The 23139-nt window shown below is 37.1% G+C and overlaps 1 protein-coding gene across 2 annotated transcripts; it reads left to right on the plus strand.

The window, feature by feature from the left end:
• The first annotated feature begins 123 nt into the window (after positions 1 to 123).
• Positions 124 to 22654, plus strand: LOC110067052 (rho GTPase-activating protein 15-like). 2 transcript variants are annotated; one of them, XM_089285877.1, is made up of 18 exons: positions 124 to 1094; positions 3853 to 4047; positions 6396 to 6482; positions 6963 to 7043; positions 7683 to 7871; positions 10359 to 10460; positions 12208 to 12278; positions 12979 to 13060; positions 14109 to 14213; positions 15256 to 15354; positions 15877 to 15919; positions 16473 to 16568; positions 17076 to 17180; positions 17964 to 18062; positions 18890 to 18967; positions 19087 to 19221; positions 19843 to 19948; positions 20560 to 22654. In XM_089285877.1, the coding sequence occupies exons 1-18, from the start codon at positions 624 to 626 to the stop codon at positions 20729 to 20731; spliced, it is 2316 nt and encodes a 771-aa protein (XP_089142003.1). In that variant the 5' UTR covers positions 124 to 623; the 3' UTR covers positions 20732 to 22654. The 2 variants fall into 2 exon arrangements, with proteins under 2 accessions (XP_089142003.1, XP_089142004.1); XM_089285878.1 differs by lacking the exon at positions 7683 to 7871.
• The last annotated feature ends 485 nt before the right edge of the window (positions 22655 to 23139 follow it).

Raw genomic sequence — 23139 nt, forward strand, 5'->3', positions numbered from 1 at the left:
TTTGTTTTTATGGGTTTCTCATTGGTTTATTTCCACCGGAAAAAGTTCGTGATATATTCGGATATCGTTTCGCTTTCCGATGACACTCGATTAGTTTTCAGTCCTTTCCGCTTTTCGACTCTCACTTGGGAGCGAGGCGCTAGCAAATCGTCGAGCGAAATATATAAGCTTTTTTCGGACGGATGTGTGCATCGCGGTTTCTATTGCTGTAAATGCGGAAATTTCCACAGTGTCAGGTCCTCGATTGTGCAAAGCTCCAACCGAAACCAATGTATGTGGTTTTTGACGTAAAACGTGATTGTTTTGCGTGGTAATATTGTTCTTGGACGTTTGAGAACATGGGCCTATTTCCTTGGATGTCGTCTCTGGTTTAAGGTGCTTGAATGACTATTTTATGGTTTTGTGGAAAGCAAGCGTAGTAAACTTCAGCTAATTCATTCATCGAAAGGTCTCTAAACACTACTGGAAGAATTGCGTGAAAGCGCTGCTGTCAACATGGCGCTACCATCTTCAATAACATAGGAGAAGTCCTTAACTTTTCAGGGTCTTGTAAGCTTATAGTTGTCGAAAACCAGCGAATGAGTTTACGTTGAGGAGGAAAGCATTTCTACAAAGGCCTCACCATGGCTAATGGGACAGTTGAAGCTCTATATCCCTATTCTTACGAAGCTGGAGACGGACGAACCATTACGTTTTCTACTGGAGACCGTTTCACGTTACTAAACAAGACAAACGGTGATTGGTGGCAGGTTAGGAAGGGTTCAGAGAAGCCCATGTACGTTCCAGCGTCGTACATGAGGGAAATTGTCGAGAGAAACACTACCCCAATTTACGAAAATGTCGAAAATTTTGAAACCCACCGCCCGTGCAATGGTGAATCCGTGATTATGGAGGAAAATGGCTCGGAGAGCCGCGAGGAGGAAAACAGTTCGAACGAAGAGAATTCGATACCAAATGGTGACAATCACTTCGATCATCAAAATAACGAAGGAGTTGAAAATCTAGAGGGAAGCTCACCCAGGAATTCAACTGAATCTCCTCGTTTTAGAAGTGCCTCATCCAGTGTCAAGTCGCTGGCGAAGTCACTGGAATTGGTGAGTATAATAAACTTATAAGTAAGCTTATATGTACATCTATTTTGGTTTGAATTCGACTTGATACAAGCTTGGCCTTTGTCTGATCTTGTGTTGTGATTGGGAATCAAAGCAAATTTAACTTGTTTGTAACCCTGTTTTATAAATCAACAATATCGCTAGATAAGATTACAAAACAAAAGTTCTACCAGTTAGATTCGCGAAACCAGAGCTAAAACATTTATATAATACGACATTGAACAATTTGTACGGTTCACGATTCGATACTTCGATCGCCAGGGAAATCTTATTGTTCTTACTGTAAACGGTATAAAGAGGTCGACAAGAGCTATTGCATTTTGTGATCATTCAGAACACAACACTGTGGTTTCGCTCCTCAAAACCAGCTTTTGACTCTACACAAAGATACTTGACAATAAAAACTTGTCATTTGTTTGTGTGTCGTTAAGGATTTTATTTAAAGCATAAATACCGATATCTTTTCGTCATTTGCCAGACAATAGTATTAACCAAACCATAACAGTGTAAACAATACATCGATAAACTAGAGCTTTCCTCATTGTACTGGATGGAAATTTCGAGGATGTAGATGGAAAGATCGAGGTCATAATTTGTTGCTCTTGGCTATAAATTATTTCCCACTTAGATATGACAAATGAATAGATTCATGCAATAATTTGACTTGTCAGCTTCTCAGCTTTATGATGGTTTCCAAATGCTCACAAATAGCTGCTCTGTCAGCACGTTGTCTGCGTCCAAGAACATGTACTTTTTTTTTATTTTTACAGCTTTAAACTGTAGTTGAGAGGTCTTGTTTGTGTGACGGAAACTCCTACACGTGAACCTGTAAAACGACCTGCCTTCAGTGCCCCAATAAATAAGCTGTCAAGAACCCATTTCAGTAGCAACTTTGTTACAATAATGTAATTATGATGTCTGATACAAACAACTAATAATTGTATAGCAGGTCAAAGTCAACCTTGGAAATTGCAAAAATGAATTTCTTTCCAAAGTCTGCTTGTCTATGAATGTCTGCCTATTTTGAAAAGTACTTTATTCCTTGAATTACAAGTTATCCTTGAAACTGAAATTTTTTCAGACTGGACAAGTGCAGTGTACAAATAGAATAAAATTTAGAATTTTACTTTCCAAAGTCACTCTGTTCAATATGTATGTTGCAGGTCAAAATGAAATTCAGGTTAAAATGAAATTCCTTTGTCTCTTAATCCTAATTATTCATGGATCATGAATGATATTGTCAGGGTTAGAAGACAAAGGAAATTGAGAATCAAACTAGGTTAAAATCATTTTAACCTGAATTTTATTTTGACCTGCAATGTGTATACATGTGATCAGTACATATGCCATTATTTCAAGCTACCTTAATAGAAACAGATCCACCCAGTGAAGCATCAGCATTGTTTTCTTTTAATTTTATTGCTTATTCACATCACTTACCCATACAAGCATGTAACACAGAGCTTTTTTTGCAATACAGAGCTGGCATTCCAATACTTAAGTAGACACCCTTACAAATGCCACTTAATTTTGTTGCATTAAAGTACTTCATAGGAAGGGAAAATTACTAGAGTTTCATTACAGTAATAACAGAATGACTGACGAAACCTATAATAATAATGATTGAGTGTCCAGTAGATTTGGAACATAGAAATGCAGACAAGCTCCCAGCCTATTATAGCTATCATCCCTTAAAAAAAATCAGAGGGAGTCAATTTTTCTCGAGAGTTGACCATAGAGACTACCATGGAACTTTGTTACACCTTGTGAGTGAGGTTTAAATTTAGAAAATTAAGACAGGCCAACAGATGTAATCAGCATTTTATGACAAGAAAATTATTTTGTGAGTGGTCTATTTTTATGTGTGAACTTGCAAGTCATTAACTATCTCATGCAAAGATCACATGCAGAGAGCAAGTTCCATAGTTGTCTCTGCTTGTCACATCAGCTGTTAACTCACTGGAATGGTTTTATGCATGGATAACAATTATTTATGCAAGGCACAAGATTATCAATGCCAACACAAAGTCTATCCAATTTTTTCTTTCAGGGGAGGGTGGCTGTGTCTACTGTTTTTAACTGGTTAATGCCTGCTTCAGCTGCACTCCGTTATATACATCTAGTTAAGAAATAATAATAAAAAAAAAACATGCTCTTTGTTTCTGTTGAGTTAAGGAAGCCCAAGTGGAAGTTTGGGAGAATGAGAAATGCTTTGGGAACACTAGTGAAAAAAAGAACAAAGAGAGAAAAAACAAAACAGCTTGTTTAATTTGATCATCAAAATGTAAATTCTCTTTGCTCACGCCATCATGTCAACATCTTGTGCTAGTTCTGTGTTTCTATTGAGTTTTAAAATTAATCCTCTATTGTTCTATCATGAATGCCATTCTCTGATTGGCTAAGTTACTCCCTATCTATTTTGTTGTAGATAGTGAGTAGCTTAGCAGTGTGTGTTTGTTACCAAAATGACAGCCACTTCTTTACGTGTATGAGGTGTCTGTGAAGAGGATTTTGATAAAGTTATGAATGACTAGTTGATTTATAGTAAAAGAATTAAATTTAATATTGCTCTTGATTTCTGTACATGATAGTTGACTCCGGCTTCGCCCTCATCAACTATCCAGTGCGAATAATATAATTGATTAACAGAAACATGAGTTTTAACAATTAGCATGCATATTTCCTAACTGGGCTGTTTTCTTTAGTTAATAACAATTATTGATTTCACTTGTTTGTTTAGTCCGGTGCCCGTCCAGGAGGAAGTTTTTCATTGCCAAGACCTGAGCGACCTAAATCACAGTCGCTTCCAGTTGGTTGGGTTTTGATGCATGATGAAGCAAGTGGTCGCCCATGCTATGTCAACACCAAGACTAGTGAGACAAGCTGGAAACCCCCCAGAGTATCACGGTCCAGGACTCCTCCCTCAAGCCCTGGGGTAAGCTGTACCTGATAAGATATATTATTTCTACAATGTACCTGGATATGGGAGAGACCTCCAGGTTAAAGTTAGATAACAAGTGCAAGTGGAAGTTCTGGAGTGGTTTTCATTTGAGTGTCAAAAGATATTTAGTTTTGGGCCAACTAAGCTGCACAATTGGCCTAAACAACTTGTGCCACTTTTTCATCCAATCAGAAGTTTAACAAAAACCAATTGTGATTCACTCGCACTCATTTTGCCAGGCTTCACATCAGCTACAAGTAACTACTTTGGGTTTTGATTGATTCAGTACATATTGTCTGTGTCCTTTCTGATTGGAGCTAGAGTGATAACTTTGGTTTTGGTTTCACAACACTCATTTGAAAACCGTTCTATTTTCAAACCAATTGAACTCAGTCCCAGGGTTCTTGATCTTCTTTGTCCTTTGAACTGTTAGAATGGTCAATTCCCTCTATCAGATGCACCTGCAAGGAGTCATGGTAGTTGTATTCATCAAAACAAACATCCAGTCCAAGATGATGATTCCCTGCTAGTGCATCTCATAGACAGAATTAGCCATTGACAACCTCATTCCTAGGGTTTCTCTTCCTCTTTTATTTCTCTTTGGCTTCATTTCATGAACACATTAAAGGAAGAGCAGACAAATGGTATAGTCCAGCTGAGAGTGAACCAGAAGGTTCATTGGAATTATACAGTCATGTACACTGTACTGTATGCATAATATTTCACTTTTTATAGTTAACACATTTTCCATCATGAATCATTTTGGCAATGAATGACCCTTGCAAAAAGTGTTTTTAGTAAATTCCCATTTATCCTGGTTTACTTACAAATCCCTTGTATTAGTTATTTCTGAAGTTTGTACTGCATTCAAGTAATTTCCTGTGATTTTTCATCATGAATACCTGTGTTATGAAAATCTCCATTTACATAATGCATGTAGCTTCATGCAATACTGGGCAACTTTATGTGGTGAGTTATGTTTCATCAATACCTCTTGCTAATTGAGTTCGAGGTCCGTACTGTAAGTTATGGACCGAGTTTTTTCCCCTTCGATTTATGGCCCAAGCGCAAAGTGCATGGGTCATAAATTGAAGGGGAAAAAATGAGGATTTGTAACTTACAGTACGGACCGAGAAGATGAGGTTAGTAAGATATTTATTATATCTCTACTGTGTGCCTGATGGGTTCGGAAACGATTTCTATTCACGCAGACTCGGAAAGCGTCAAATTTCTGACACCTCGAAAGCAAAACAAGTCAGTTTGAAACTGTTTTTAAGTTGTTAGCACGCTTTACTACATAATTTAGAGTATAAGATTGTTTTAAACTTTCACTCGCTATAAAAGTTAAGAACACTTATCGATAAATCACGAAACAGTTTGGCAACAAAACCAACTTTAAATTTTAGCGGGGCATACAAGAGAGTACGGCCTGCTAAATTGACCAATCACAACGCGTGTACTAACTGAGAGATAATAAGCTACAATAGACCTTTTTTGACTGGGTGGTTTGTTGTCCCATTTCAGACCGTATGATGATACTCTTGAGAATTCTTCCTTTCAAATTTTCAAATAGTTGCGTGTATATGAATAAGTAATTTTTAGATTGATGAAAGAACAATTCTCTAGAGAATATCACATGGTCTGTAAAGGGAAAACATATATCTTATTAGATGTTTTGGTGTGTAGTATCGCTGTTTATTATTACTATTATTATTATTACTATTATTATTATTATTATTATTATGATTAGATACGGAAACATGTTTTACAGGTTTAACAGACATCAAATTATGTAAATATCATAGCATTTTGTAAAGCTTAGCTCTAGTTTTTGTCACAATAAACACTCCTTTTCATTAAAAAAAAAAAATATTATTATTATTATATTTTTACGAGTTGTGCCGTATTTTGACGAGCCCGTAGGGTGAGTCAAAATACAAACAACAAGCATTTTGTAAAGCTTAGCTCTAGTTTTTGTCACAATAAACACTCCTTTCAATTAAAAAAAAAAATTATTATTATTATTATTATATTTTTACGAGTTGTGCCGTATTTTGACGAGCCCCTAGGGTGAGTCAAAATACAAACAACGAGTAAAAATATACAGAGATACTACACACCAAAACATCTAATAAGAGATTTATTATCCGACTGCTGTAGTCAATAAATTTATCAGTGAAAGAGGGAGAGTGTGACAGTTTTGCGTGTGCATGGTGACCTGTCCAACAAACAGGTTTTCTACTGTACAAATAACTGTACAATATTGCTGTATATTTGTACTGTTATTTGGACGGTATTCACTACAGCTGGATAATAAAAACGAGTATTGATTATTGTTCCAGTGGCAGACACCTCCCTTGGGATGGCGCATCTCACGCAGCAGTTCAACTGATGAGCTTGTTTATGTAAATGAATATAATGAGGAAGAAGTGAGTATGCTTTTGGCTTATTTCCAAGAGTATAAAAGTTTTGATTTGACTCTGAGGAAAATAAATGATCTACATGTAGCTTGTAATAAAAAAACTAAAAAGAATTAATTATTAATTCTTTTTAGTTTTCAAGTAGCTTGTAAATTGCTTGTGTTAGTAGTTTACGTGCATATCCCTTGTATTGGTGATATCTGAAAATTGTCCAGCATTCAAATCATTTCCTGAGCAAAGTTAGTGGTTCTCTTTAGTAATTAAAATTGTCTGTGTAAGAAAAAACTTTGTTGCAACGTGTACAATGCGTGCACATGCAATAACTTTGACATCATAACTCTTTCTTGCCAATTAATAAGTTAACCATATTTCATCATCATTGTCATAGTCCTAGCTCTCCTGTGGAAGAATTAGGCCATAAAGTTAACCATATTTAATGCAATTATTATTTTACTGTTATATAAAATCTCTGTGTAATTATTTTTCAAGTGGATGCCTTCAAAAGACAATGAAGGACGAGTGTATTATTACCAAGTCAATGGAGAAGCATCTGCTTGGGAACTTCCAGAGGTAAATTATCAAGGGATAGATCCTAACTTCAATTATAGGTCTGTGCCAAAGAAATGGTGATAAGATGTGGTGATATATAGGCAGCAGTGGGATACCCCTCTACCTCAACTTTAGAACTGAAGTTCTGTTTTCTTTTTTTTTTCTTGGAGGAGGGGGGGGAGGGGGTTGCTATTTCACTGAACAGATTGTCTTTTCAACATACCTATCAACCAACTAACTCTGGAATAGTTTTTGGGACAGTTTGGGAGTGGTATCTTGTTGAACATAATTATTCTTGCCTGAAGGAAGGTGAGATGTCATTGCAATCTTACTTTTGAGCTCATCTGTGAGGAGTTTCACTGGTTTGTTTGCTTGCTATGAAATTTTGGACTGTATTTGGACTGCAACTGCTAGTTTCCAACCTGATTGTACACTACCAATCAGTGCTTTAGAAATGTAATTCTACTGCTCTCTTGTTAACTACAAATGTAGATTTGTCTGAAATTCGTGCTACTTACAGTGTATTTAGGAATTGCATGTTTACTCTGGATGTTGCCAGGGATTGTAAAGCATTCCCTTGTTCTGTATGGCATTTTCCTCCAGCTTAGCCTGTTAAATGTAACTAATGTTTATATAGATGCATTCACTGGCTTTCTGCAGGTGGAACCTGCTACACGACAGTCTTTCGAAGCACTGGATGTCACCTACAGAAGACGCTCTCCAAATCTCAGTCTTAGAAATTCCAAGTGTCAGTCTATGCTGACATCCAGTCCACGAAACTCGCAAACAAATCTCGCTGCCCCCACTCCTTTGTCTGCAGCTGCTTATGGCTTTCCCCCACCTCCCATGGTGAGTAGCTTCATAGGTGACATTCTAGCATTCACTTTGTCAGAACTGTTTTCTTCCGTTCATTTCATACAGGCTATGTTGCTTGTGTTTCTGCACATTTGGTCATACTTCTGACCTTGTACGTGCTTTGTCACTAATTATACTCAGCCACTGCTAACAGAATGTAATATGCAGGCCATTATTCACTTGTGTTTCTGCACAGTGGTTATCAATCTGTTATGCACCGTTACTACTGCTAATTGCCATGCTAACATGCAGGCCAAATTTGCTTGCATTCTGCATATTTTGGTCTTATACATGGTTTTGCGCCTTCATGCAAGTCACCTTCAAGTCACCTTTTAGGTGGAATGTTTTGCACATTTTGCTCATACACGTGCACTGTACATCTGCGTACATGTATGCTCAGTCATGTTGTGACAATTTCCTTATTGTTTCCACCATGCCTTATGCAGGCAGTCTTTACACTTGTGTTGTGTTTACTCAATCATACTTCATACTTACTCCCTCGTCATCATAACTGAGTTGGGGAAAAACAGATACAACTTCAAATGTTGTGAGGTCATTTATTTTGTTTTAAGTTTAGCAATCTCTAAGCCAGTTTATTAATTTTCCTTTAGTTCAGATTATACTTAGAGATGTTTGTATAAAAATTTCAAACTGGTGACTGATTAGAGCTGCAACATGTTATTACAATGCATATATTCCTATATCATGACTAAGTTTAGAGGAAAACAAATACACTTTTCTATTGTGATGTTAACTTTTAACAATCGATAAGCCAGTTTGATTGTTATTTTCTTTTGATTCAGATTAGTAATTACAATACTAAATATTTGTTTACCTCAAACTGAATTCCAGCTTAAGTCACAAGCTGTCAGTAGCAGTCTTAAATTGTGGTTGAAAAAGATAGTTGTCTGAAAACTGTTATTTTGGATATGGCTTAATTTAAATTTAGTTGAAAACCCATCCTTAAGGTAGGTTGTTCCTAGGACTGCTTACATTGTGAGCTCTTGGACTGGGCCACTTGGAACAAATTAACTAATCTAAATGATAATAGTCAGGAGAACAAAGAATGGGGAGCATTTTTGTAAACAAACCAATAAAGTTTAAGAATACACATAATAATTTTAACATTGATACCCAGAATATTTCTTCCTCAGTAAGCCTTATCTGTTAAGTAGTTTTTAACGGTTTCAGTGTGGTTTCACTAAATGCAAACTGAATTTTATGCCTCTAGATCTCATCTTTGACAGCAAATATCATAATTATTTTGATAATTTGCTGTCACAAATGGGAACTGTAGATTGTATTCACTACTGAGGAGTTGATAGTAAATGTAGACAAATTAAAGTAAAAACAGACCTTTTTTGCCTTTATTTGGTTCAGGTTTGGTTGCATCTGGATGCTTCCATGTCATCAGTCTGTTTAAGAAAAGGAGTGCCAACTATTGTTCACAGTTATCATTTTGACTTGTCAAGTTTCTACCAAAGTGGCCCAGTTTAAAGTGGCCGAACACAGTTTTCAAGTACCTATGCCTAATTCACCATTACTTTTAAACTATTTATGCTTTGGTGCCCGTTTTTGCAAGAGTCAAGGTTAAGCACAGAAGGGTTTATTCTCTCATTTTGGCTAAGGTGTGTGCTGTTGCCATGGCAATGGGGCTGGTTAAAAAAAGGCTTAAAAAATAATTTTTGTTTATTTAAAAAAAATCCAGTTGTTAGATTTTTTTCATCATTTGCCCACTATGAATTGATATTAAATCCCTTCTGTCAACACTGTTCTGATAAAATTTTGACTTAGATGATTTTTGTAATTCACAGTAAATCGTTTTCACTGCTTGTTCTGTATTATTAAAAATCCCCTATGTTAAAATTCAGATTTTTTGTGATAGATCATTCACGTGGTTTCTGAACTATTTTTTTGCCAAATTTCTTTCAATTTTATTTACTGGATCGTTAGAAATTGGCAAGCTTTTGCAAAAGCAATCGGTCTCAATTTTCGAGCAACTGCGCATGCGCTGCATTTAACTGGGTTCTTTCGGTAACAAAGAAAAAGCTGAGAATTGCTGGGTTCTTTGCATCGTTACCTTTTCTATTATAATTATTATCTTTGTAATAAAAGACTAAAGCCATCAATACATTGCATTCAAATATAGAGAAAAACAGCACAGTTAGTGCGGGTGTTGAGTAAATACAATGATAGCTGGATCACTCTATTGACAGCATATTTGTTGTTTCCAATCCTTGTGCGTGTGCTGAATTGCATCAGCAAAAGCACATGCAAAAACTGTGTTCGGCTACCTTAAGTGTTAGCAATGTAAGACATACTGATTGTATTGGAAACAACACATTCATAGTTAATTTGTTCGTAAAGTTTCTTGTTTGGGGAAATATTATTTCATCTACACATAACATTGCTATCTAAGAATGACAAAAGCTGGCTCGGCACAAAATTTCTGCTCATAAGTAATGTTATTTCTTTTATTAGTTTCATGAGCGATCTGCATCTGTACAATCTCGAGAGAGTGTCTCGTCTGGTGGGGAAGACTGGCCAGCACCTCCAACACCTACAACAGATTATAGCAATTTTGTAAGTATTGTGTATTGAAAGTTACATAGGGGTTGACATCTGCCTTTGTTAGTACAAACTGGGATAAGAGTGTTGAAGATCAGGGGATAAGAGTATTGAAGATCAGGTGCCTTAAATTTAAAGTAGAGGTGCTCAACATGACCAAAGACAGAGATCTCATAGCCTGACTCAATTGCCATCTGCAGCTGGGGGCTCCTTTCTCGAAAGTCCCAGTAACTTTACAGACCTGAAGCCATATTTTAAGATCTAAACCTAAGGAGTAAAAGTGCAGGTTTCAACTAAAAGACCAGTCCATCCTGTTTTGTTTCCTGGTATTTTTATTGTTTGAATTTCAAAACCATTAATATCTCAGGGTTAAAACTTGGCAGTCGCACGCTCGCCAGTGGCGATTAAGAAGAGCCCAGGGCCACTAAGAATTGAGGTTTGATCACCTGAAGGGCGACTACAATTTGAGAAGTACGCAAAGGATAACAACAAAGATGAAATAAAATGCTCTTTCCTTGGAGTACCTTTCTTTTCTTTCTGTTCTTTCCTGAACTCTAAGTTCATCAATCTGTAGTAAAAGTTAGTTCTAAAGTGCAAAATTTAAAGCCGTTCGTGATCGAGTTTTTAGATCACTCCGACATGTAGACGCCATTTTGATTTTATTGACACGTGACTCCAGACTTACCCAGAGGTCTGTGCGGTACATTTGGAAACACGAATATCGGCAAACTGCTCAAGTTTAGAATACAAAATGTGGAAATACCTCTCTGGATGTGAACAGCCGCCGCCGAAAAAAGCCAAAAGCAAGGACGATGTTCTGGAGAGTAACCAACTGTACGAGAAAATTTGAGGGCCACTTCATTTTGGCCTGGGCCACTAAGAGTTCAGGGATACTGGCCCGAGTGGCGACCAAGCACTGAAGTTAACTTTTAGCCCTGATATCTCGATCTTGAATGTAAATATGGCAAACAAAACAAACAGCTTTTCGGGACTGGTAACCACAGGGACTTGCCAGGCCTTTCTTGTCTAAAGGATAGATAATGCCAGTCATTGAATTATGTTGCTAGATATATTAATTCATCCTGTGGATACCATAATCTATTCTATGGATAACCAGAGCAAGTTACAATGAATTTAACAAAATATCAGTGGCCAGATTGATAACTCAACAACTTGTGCCTTGCATGAATATCTCATCATATTATTGTGACAATTTCAAGAGTCTTCCTTTTATCATGCTTTGCACAGGACTTGTAAAGTCCATAAAAATTGCATATCCTTGAAATGTCCCCTAAAATGAACAGATTAGGTTTTCTCCTTGAAAAGTCCTTGATTTTTCACCAGCAGTCCTTGTACTTTGTTGACAAGTCCTTGAATACTTGAGATTTGATACTTCAGAATGAAAAGCAGTATTGATAGGAATATAACAAACTGCAAGTCACAAAAAACATTCTGTCTCAAATAGTTCATCTTGATGAAGCAAGAATTAAGTGTATTATTTTGTTAAGTACTTACAACAGTGTAAGTAAGCGTTCAGTGGGGTCTTAAGTGAGTATTCTGTATTTGCCCCCCCCCCCCCCCTCTACCTAAACAAATTTTACTTGTGATTCTGAGGGAGATGAGTCCTTAAATATTGTCCTTAAAATGTCCTTGAGTAATTCTTGTAAGTACTTACATGTAGGTCTGACCTCTGAATTTAATCAACTTTAACTACCCAAGGTGAATATTTGTAAATCAAGGGAGGATTTGGTTTTTCTTCCAGTTTCAGGAGATAGAAAAACAAGGAGTACTAAATCGAAAGAAAATGATTGAGGGAGGTGGAAAGAAGGTCAAGTAAGTATTGACTTGATGATTGAAATTTCCTAGAGTGTCATGAACAGAAACTTTGAAATTTACAAAGTGTCATTTCATACTCCTAAATTCTTAAAAGCAGTCAGAATAAAACTCTGATTCTGATAGCGATGTTTTTATAAGCGCTCAGGATCCTCCAGATGGATATTTTACACCATTATGATATATGGCATAGGCTGTATCAGGATTCGAAAAAAACTTGAATTCTAGCTTGCCCTTGAGACAAGTTGCTCTCAAATTTGCTTGCCTTGGGCAAGTCTTAGTTTGCTCTTTTAATGATTTAGTTGGCAGACGACTTGCCTGATCCCTTGCCCATTGGGCAAGTGAGAATGTCAAGTTACTTGTCCAGAAGGAAAATCTGCTTGTCTAGGACAATGGGAGAGCACTTTTTTTGAGTCCTGCTATATACTCATAGACAAATTCTTAACTGCAGAGCTTGAGAACTAGCATACTGGCTGGTTAAATCCCAGATTTTGCCGACCAAAACCATTATTTAAACTAGCCAGATTTCCACTAGTCAAGCCGTGGTGCAGTATATGTTTTGCATGCCTCACTACAATTCTTAAGATCTGGAATAGAAACTCTTAAAACTGTTGATATTCACTCAGGAGAGGGTAAATTAAACAACTTTGAGTGAAATTCAACTATGTCAATTAAATCATTACATGTGGTGTGATTTCAGAAAAGTGTCCTGGACCCCAACCTTTGTCATACTCTTTTCGGCAAATCTGGTGTTCTACAAGGACCAAAAAGCAGCTACTCCGGTACAGTTAATAGCTGATTATTCACACTAAAGGGTTTTGTTTTAGAGGTTGACATCCTGACTTGCCTGCCAATATTTTTGCTTTCTGCAGCAGCAACAAAGAATTTATCACAACATAGGTTAGCAGGGCTGTCATTAAGTTTTGAGTTACCTGTAGCCATAATCTTCACACCCCTAACAAACTTGTTAATTTATGGGTGAATTGTATCCACTAGAGGCAAGTTCACCCATAACATCAAGGGTCCATCAAACATACTCGGCTGTAGCAGGTGTTATGGGGTACAGCCCTTATTGACAGCCCTGGTTAGGATGTACAGCTGTACGTGTTATTTAATTAGTGTATTCGGAAAATATTGGTCATGTGCCGCACTGCAAAATTCAGAAGGCTTTGGCTACCAATCACTACTAATACTCCTTTTTGTCATGTACCAGTTTTGCTATACATTGAAATCTGTTTTCAGTGGACACGCTCTATTAAGTGGGAACCAGCTTGAGTCCCAAAATTTTCTTCTTACATAATTTACACTGAAATAAACCTGCATTCAGCAGACACCTCTGTTAAGTGGACAGGGACACCAATATAAGCCATTTTGTTGCACAAAACCTGCATTAAGTGGACACTTCAAGGGTCTTTTACTTCTAAAAGCTCAGTTCAGACTTCTTTAACATTGTTCAGTGATGTCATTTAATTTAAAGCAAAGTCTACAGATTATTCCAGATTGATGCATTGACTGATTGGACATTGTGCTATGAGCAGCCTTTGATCTTACACTGTGTTACACTGTGTTACAAAAGGGTTTTAATAACTAACTATTATTGTACAATATATTAGAACCTGCTTAGAGGAGACACCCTGTATTGAGCAGAAACTAGTGAGTGTCCCAAAGGTGTCCATTCACTGTAGAAAAAAACTGCTGTATCTTTTCTTCAGAGTTGCAAAGAAATTATGCAGAAAGAAAGTAAAATGCTTATGGGGAGATGATCAATGATGCCTTTAAAATGGTTATGTTGTAAACGTTATTTGGTTATGTTGTGTTTCCTGCTTATAGAAACCTGGTCTTCCACATGGCAAACCAGAAAGTAGCTGTGTTTTGCAAGGTGCTTCACTAGAGTGGGCTCCTTCTGCATCAACCAAGAAGAAAAATGCATTCCAGGTACTCTCAGTAGAGCTTACACTGTAGTCTCATTTCAAAAAGTAGTGAATGTGCATTATTTTATGGTTGCTCCCTTGAGAAACCTGTCTAGTTTTGACTTGTATAGCTACGCTCAATTCACAGATGATTATTGATATAATTTGTTTTGCACCAGCACTGCGACCAGAGGCAATTTCAGTGCATTTTGTGCATGGTGTTTACAGAAAATCTATGGGGTTTTGCAACAGACCATGCACACATTTCCTGTAAAGAATAATGGTGTTGTTGTTATAAATTTTAAACCCCTGTTGATATCACACTGAAATTACAACAGAGTCACATTGAAATCACAGCTGACATGCATTACAAAAACCACAATTGACCTCTTGATGAAAATAAAAAAATTATTGCACAAAAAATTGCTTGAGTGTGTAAAAAATGCCTTTAATTGACATAACTTATCAAAATTGTACATGAACAGGGTGACTGAAAAGAGTAAAAGCTCTGCTAGTTTGATAGCTATATTTAGATTGTGATAGGTTCCCTTTTTCTGAAGCTTTGAAAATATGGTTTAGTGTTTAGGGAAAACAACAAAAAGGACAGTGAGAATGGGGGCTGATACCTTAAACATGTTTTAAAAATAATGTTATATCTCGTTTCATGGTAAATACCACAATTATAAACGATTTGTAGAATTCACTTCCTGGAAGCAATAAATTGTGTTAAAGCCTTGCCAAGCCCTCTGCATGCGTGCATCAAAGTCATACTATCTAGTAAGAAAGTGTGATGTTATAATTCCCTCAACCATTCCTTTAAAATTTCACCTAAAAATAAACAAATTAACATTTGAGCTTTTAACAGCAGTGATCCTTGACCTTTTTAGATTGCAGATTTATAGAGTTTATATAAAGATTTATTTTTGTACATGATGAAGAATTTTTCCTTTTTTAATACCTATTTGCATTATAGATATTTCCAATTTTGTTTTCATTGTATTGTCACTGAAAAGGCCCACCAGGGAAGTGCCAATAAAGGAATTATATTGTATTGGAATTTCTTGCAGATACGAGCATTGTCTGGACTTGTGTTTCTCCTTCAACATGACCATCAAATGGAGGCAAACAACTGGTACAGTGCCATAGCTGCTGTCATCAAGAGACTGGTAAGAAACCCAACAAGATGACGTGGTGTCATTGATATTCCTTCTATGGAATCCTTTCATTGGAGCTAAATGGTCATCCTCGTTTTTTATTGGACCATATAAGGGGAGAAGAATGCTTTTGTAATTCACTTGAGTAGACACACCTAAATGCATGGTGGACACCCACCCACCCTTTTGAGGCAGATTTTATTGACTGTCCCTTTATATTGTGCATTTCCAGAAAGTATCCTTGTATGGAACCCATGGAAGTTTATTGGAAATTGTGAGGAAATGGATCTCAAATACTTAAAAAAAAATAGAGTATGAAGCTAAATTGGAACCTCTAAAGTTGCAGGGAGGAGGGAATTCAAACAAAAAACTATCCATGGGGGTATTTATATTCTATGGAACAACATATTCCTGCTTCTTGGAAAAGTGTATAGGAAAGTTGTTTTTCTTTTGTTACTTAGCTTGCAACAAAATACACAATGTTTGGGCAGAATTACATTGTTTTACAATATGTTTTGTCTCCATGCTTTATAGAATGAAGAAGAGCCACTGCCAGTACAATACCAGCCACCACAAGGCAATTATGATTATACTGACTTAATATGAATAACAAGAACCTTGCTGGTCATTCCTGTTTGACATTTGCAGCCATTATACAACTGAGCATTGCAAAGCTAAGGCAATTCTGAATTATTTGCAAACTGAATACTTAAGTACACGCTGGAAAAAATTGAAAAGTTTTCACTCTGAAAACGCATCAATTGTTTTCCATCCACATTGCGCCAGTGAAATTTGAAAATGCAACAATTGCCAGTTATTTTGGACTTGACAGAAGAAAATACACACAGGGAAATCACACAATTGTCGTGATGTCATAATTTTTGAAAGACTCCTTTTCAAAATGTTTTTCATCCATGTTAAAATGCAAAGCTGGTGTCTTCAAACTCCTCCAGTTTGAAGAGCATTTTTTAAAAGCTCCATTTTCGTGACGGATTAGGGTGGATGGTAGGCCTAACTGTAGAAATAAAGCAGTGTTTTCAAATTTCCCCGGCGTAGTGTTGATGGGGCCTTAGAAAACTTTTTTGGAAGGTTTATTGATTGTTTAATTCCTTGTTTTTCCGCTATTGTAGTTATTGACGATCCAGGGACACCAACAGAAGAGGAGCCAGGGACACCAAACACCTTACAGCCAGTAGAACTGATTCGCACTCGCAGTAGAAGAGGAGGTAGATATACCAATACATTCAGTGGCTGAACAACCTTGTACAGCATGAAAACAGCACCACATAATAACACTGCTTTTAATTATTACTTTCAGTTGACATCAGGTAACAAACTTGGGTTGTATCCGCTGTTGTAAAATTTATGACCACTTTGTACTGCATGCAATGTACAGTACCACATGAAAGTACTGCTTAATAGCTTTCATTTGAATGGTTCGCTAGACACAACTTGAATGTTAGAATCTCTGACAACAGGACTGGTACCTGGTAACTTGTATAGGCAGTAGCAAACAGTACCACACGAAAATACTGCTCAAAGGTTTATGGAGCTAAATGCCAGTGGTTTATCCGACGTGTTGACTTTTTTAAATCTACAACCAAAACTGACAGTCTTTGTGGAAACGGCCTGAAACAACAACAAAAAATCCATTTCAACAGGGATTTGGAATTAATAGTTAAAGTAATACGCATGTATTTTAACACAAAGTGTCGCCCTTGAAATCATTTCAGTGAGTGAAAGAGATGAGAACAAAACAAAAATCAAAGACAAGTTACGCAAGCTGATTTCAAAAAGACCTCCTATCGAGGAACTGGAGAAGAAAGGAATCATCAAAGGTAACTTATCTTTACAATGGTAGTTGTGTAGAGAATGTGATTTGTGTTTCTCTCGATTTTACACTACATCATGCAGGCAGGTGTCGAGAACAAAGGGTATTTTAACACCATTTTATTAAAATCAACGCAAGGATATTACATTCTGTAGTACTTCCACTTTCTTAAGTTTAGTTGGTTGATGGCAGGGAATTTCTGTGTATTTTATATACTACGTTCTCTTAATTTTTTATAAGTATTTCTAATAATTCCTTACTTTTTTACTCTTTCCTGTTTATTTTTAATTTTTAGTTTTCATTGTTCTGGGGGGAATATGCAAGGGTGTTCCACAAATGCTGTTCTCCAGTCTTCTTTGAAAATTATTCATTACCATGTTGCAATAAGTTTTTGTTTAAAGCCATTAGAATTGTTTTGACATTTGACAGCTTGTGGAGATCTAGTGAGCAAAGAATCTAGGCAGGAAAATAAGCCCCCTTGGCACTTGAAATTTCGCCCGGATATTTTCACTTCAAGCTTTATTATTTCTTGGTAAACTGTCTGTTACATAGAACAGAAGATATCTGTTGGAAAATGCCCATGCGTGTATTAGAGGTAACTCTTTTTGTTCAGCATGGAATTTTGAAGGTTTAAATTTACAGCAAAATCCCAAATGGTGTTGGCTGACACAAACTTTCTACAATGTAAACTCTGGATAACTGATGTGTTCAGGTTTTTGAACCAGCATACCATAGAAGATTACATAGGAACTCTTGTGTATGTTATGTCATTTCTCTTTTAAATTTTCAGAAAGTGTATTTGGTTGCCACATCGGACATCTGTGTGAAAGACAGAAAACTTCAGTGCCTGTCTTTGTCAGTTCATGCATTGCTGCTATTGAAAAGAGAGGTAGGCTTAATAACGCCAGATGAGTGGAGTATAATAATAAAAGTATTTCTCTACAGTGGTTTGACACGTAATTAATTGCTTCTATATGGAGGTTGTCTTTGTAAGAAGGTTCCAACATTGCATGTTGGTGGGCACAGAAATAACAAGTTTAAACGCCTGTGGAAAGGTGATGCAATTGGGAAAAGTGGATTTTATTAAAGGAGATAAACGTTTGGGGTTTAGTCGCACTTGAGTTAAGGTTTGTAGTGTTTGGTGCACATTTGGGACAAGGAAAACAGAGGTGGTAGGTGAGCTGTGACTGCGAATCACTTCTCTTATTACATGAAGTGAAGAATGATTCTTGCCTTTTCTTTAATCAAAGGCGTCACCATCTCTTTTCGTCAGTCTTGGTCCAAGATATTCGATAAACTTCTTTCCTTCTTCCCAAGACGTGTTCTTACAGTCGACTCCCGATAACTCGAAGCAATTTTCGTTTCCATTTAGGTCATTTTCTATATAATTTTACCCTCGATAACTCGAACCATGTAAACAAAATCAGTGTACAGTAGTCCAAAACATTAAATTTGTTTTGAAGGAACCGTGCGAAAAAACCTGTTCAGTTTACAGTTCCTCGACTTCTTCCTGCTGCTTTCTCTTGTTATATTTTTCACATTACGTTACGTTCCGATTTATACAGTAATTTAGAGATTGTATTATTTTCACTCAACTTCTCTATTCTGTAATTACGTTTAATTGTGCTTCTGTTTTGTCACCGGGTAAAGACTCTGTATCATTGACTGCTGTTTGCAGAATTTGTGCTAAGCTTTTTTGTTTTCCTTTTCGTGCAGGTCTGTCATATGATGGTTTATACAGAGTATGTGGAAATGTCTCTACAGTGCAGAAGCTCAGAATAATGGTTGACCAAGGTTTGTTTGGTTAACATTGTGTAATTGTTTAAAAGAAAGTTTGATCAATGACACTGTAATAAATATTCTAATAATCGTCTTTTAGTCGTTTATTAATATTTGAATATTGTTTGTTGTAGAGGAGAAAATAGTTCTTGGTGAGCCACCTTTTGATGATGTGCACGCACTAACTGGGTCTCTAAAGCTGTACTTCAGAGAACTCCCCGAGCCTCTTATTCCCTATGACTTCTTTAGTGGGTTTGTTGAGGCAATAAGTGAGTCATGGAACTTTTTATTGTTCATATCATTTTTAATAATGCACTGATTGTTTTGTTATACTTAGTTCTACTTTGCTTCTTAAGGATTACGCTCTAGCTTGTATTGCCATATGACAAGCTTTGTCTGCTTTTTCGACATTATCTTGTCGCAGACACGCATTGGATATCGCCTTGGTTATGTTGTGCATACGCGTGTTTCGCGTACCGTTTTGTTCTTTTATGAGGAAGAGCCGGTCATTTTTGTTGTTGTTGTTGTTGGGGGGGGGGGGGGTGGGGAGGGGGGACTTATTTTTAGGTACTCATAACGAAAGTAACCCATGATGTTAAGTTTGCCATGAGAAAAGTAGTCAATGAGGTGTAACTGAGTTGAGTATAGCTTGTGAATAAGTGAACAAGAGCACGAACTCTAAACAACTAGAGTTCTCACTCTTATAACGTGCTATATGATTTTCTGATAGAGCAATTTAAATTGGTCTATCAGAAAATCATATCGCACGTGATTTTTCCGAGGTACACCTTCAACCAAAGGGGGTGCACCTATGCTGCTCACACATACATGCACAGATATTCTCAGAATGAATACAAGACCTGATTTTCTCTAATTGTGTATCTTCACAGAACAAACCACACGGAAAGACAAGTTAACTGCAATGAGGTCACTGGCAGTTCAGATGCCAAAAGTCAATGGGGAAACTCTTAAATTATTGCTGCGTCATTTACGAAAGTAAGTTTTGCAATTTGGAACAAGTTTGGGTAAATTTTTCAAAGGCAGAATTGAACAATAACTAGTCAACGTAGATAGATTTTTTTCACTGTGTACTTTAATTTCGTCAAGTTTCTAAGGGGCATTTATTTCGCATTGTACGCCTGTTTCGAGAGAAACAAAATATGTGTCACTTCCAGTGGTCTACTAATTAGCAGCCAGTCCACTGTCCAATAAAGCAGTTAAATTGAATGTCATCCTTTTTTCTCAGAAAAAAATTGCGTTGATTAAACATCAGTATATACTCCGTGGATAAATTTCGTTTGTCATCTGCCAGTCATCAGGTTCATTAGATTTAGACCCGAAACTTTGTTTTTACTCTTTCAACTACTCCTCCCTTTTGGATCGTTAACTTGCGACACTCCCCCCCCCCCCCCCCCGAAAAAGAAGGCCTAGTGTAGAGGGAGTAATCCCAAACCTCTTTAAATTACTGGCTCGGGTGGATAACGTTATCCACTGGATAAATCACTATCCAGTGGATGGCGTGGTTTACTTATCCACTGGATAGCGTTATCCAGCCTTCGAGCCACTGGGGCCGGGTACATTGTTGGTTATTGATTTTATTATTGCAGATTGATGGATCAGAGTGAGGAAAACCGTATGACTGCACAGAATCTGGCCATTGTGTGGGGTCCGAATCTCATGTGGCCGCGCTATGATTCAGGCGACATAGCCGTCAATATGGTGCATCAAAACCAGATTATAGAATTCCTTCTTCTGGAATTTGATCACGTGTTTAAATAAGCTTAAACTAAAGAAAACAAGAAGGATGAAAGAAAAGTAATATACTTATACTGTATTTTTTCAGTGAATTAGTGGTGGTGATCAGATTATTAGTACTTTGTAGTATGTGAAATTCTTACGGTAGCTTTTGGTGGTAATAGTTTAAGGTTCTCGCTGTTTACCAGCCTCATCTTTATCGTAAATCTTGTCGGCTGTAAGAGGCAACTAATTGAAAAGTTTACTAGAAACTTTGGATAATTCTGTGCATTCACGAAGGAATAACTCAAGATGCTGTTAGTTAATTAGTTTTCATCTATTTAGTGAAGTTGTGGCAGTGTTTTAGCCGCTATTTGTACATAATGTTTCGAGACATATTTTGAGTGACGCATCCAAGTTGAATCAAATTTATATTGGCATACAACGTTTCAGTGATCAGTTGGAGAACAGTCTAAATTTGTCCGTAGTATGAGAAGGCGAAAGAAGCTGTTAATTTGATAAGGTAAAGGTTGAAATATTTTTTTCAGAGAACTTCGCTAAACCGTGAGAAAACTGGCATCTATGTAATTAACAATTAGACCCGTGGCCCTTAAGGGCGAAGGGTCTAATTGTTTTAGTATCATCCAACTAGTCGGACAGAAAAGGCAATAATAAAGTTGGCAAATGCAAGTTGAAGAAATATTTATTTGGGAATAAACCGAAAGAAAGCGTCACGCTCGATTGCGCCAAGTTCGCTACTCGAGGACTATTGCTAATAGCCCTCTAGTAGCGTAGCCGATTAAAATGCAGGATTTGCATTAGTCCACTAGTTGGGTGATACTAATAGCACTTTAGTAAGAGGGAAAACACCAAAGAGATAATAAAAATAAACCACGAAGGAACAGGGATGGTTAAGGATGGAGAACATTAACACGGATTACAAACGACGAACTTGAAAAATTTAGGCTAAACTTTTCAAAGCGCGCAAACCGTGGGTAAAGTCGAGGAATTTTGACAACTGATATCTGTGGCAACCGTGATGGCCTAGTTCTTCGGATTGTTCTTCTGATAGCTGATTACTCACACGCATCACGTCGTTAGCATGGAGTCCCAGACTTCACACGAGCGGGCAAGATTGGATCATTTCGGTGATACTGCGGCCAGTATGAATTCTGCAGTTTTAAATTGCTTTAGAAAACAGTCCTAAGAAAATACGCGCGCTGATTGGTTCGACATCGTGTTTCTATAACTCGATAGAAACACTGAACTAAGCACGAGGTGTTGACGTAATGATGGCGCGAGCAAAGAGAATTTACATTTTGATAATCAAAGTGAACAAGTTTTCCTTTTTTTCGTCGCGGTGTTTTCTAAAAGAAATAGAAAACATGTTGTCCGTGTTTCTGTCTAGTTGTAGAAACGCTCGTGAAAGTTTGGGAGAACTCGAAAGAGCTGTGGAAACACTCGCCTGCGGTTCGTGTTCCCACAGCATTTCTCGTTCTCCCAAACTCCCACTTGTGTTTCTATGACTCGACAGAAACACGGTACATGTTTTCTATTTCTTAATTAAGATAGGCGCTTTATTATGATGCTTTAGGCCCTGTAACGCATTCATCCCTAAAACATTGTATAGTTTCGAAAGAGTCTGCAAATCGCTAAACGAACCTATTTTTGTGTCTTGGGAGATAGTTTACACATGATTCCAGTAATACGCTTAGACTTTAGAAGGGTTCACCCCCGATGGTGCAAAATATGTTATCGTCAACATGTTTTTGCCGAAGATTTCAACTAGGATCATAACATATCGTCAAAACACGTGTAGACTATTGTAGACGACCACCTGGTTACAAGCAATTTTTGTGGGCAAAAATGAAATTGGTAATTAAAATGTGTATAGAAGGAAATAAATTTAATAGTTATAAATTTGCTGAGTCAGGCATTGGTTTAATAAATTTTAATAACGTTAAAAGATCTTGGCTTTGTTTGAAGAGGTTATCTTGCCATTAGTTTCAAAACTAAGCGTTGTATTCAAGGTTTGTGATTTTCAAGTTTAATAACTGTAGCAGAAATTATTTTTTCTAGAAAATGCAAGAGATTTTATCTGGAATCTCAGTATGGTAGCTTTATTACGCACGGGCTTTGCGCGAAAGATTGTGCAAAGAAAGACAGTGTTTGCTTAATTTTTTGCAGTCCAGGATTTAAGGGCCTGACAACCTTAGTCCACTCTACGCCGGAGGCGGAATTTGAAAACGGAGGTTTCGCTCTGAAAACGCATCAAATGATTTCCGTCCACACTACCCCAGAACGCAACAAAACAAAACAATCACCGCTGGATTCGTGTTTGAAGAAAACTTGGTCAGGGAAATCACATGATTAAAGCTCCGTTCTCAAAAAGTTTTCCGTCCACACGAAAACGAAAACCCGACGTTTACAAATTCCTCCGGCCGGTTTGAAGA

Source organism: Orbicella faveolata, unplaced genomic scaffold (assembly GCF_042242905.1).
Source record: "Orbicella faveolata isolate gen_17 unplaced genomic scaffold, um_ofav_v1 contig_13, whole genome shotgun sequence".
NCBI classification, from domain to species: domain Eukaryota; kingdom Metazoa; phylum Cnidaria; class Anthozoa; order Scleractinia; family Merulinidae; genus Orbicella; species Orbicella faveolata.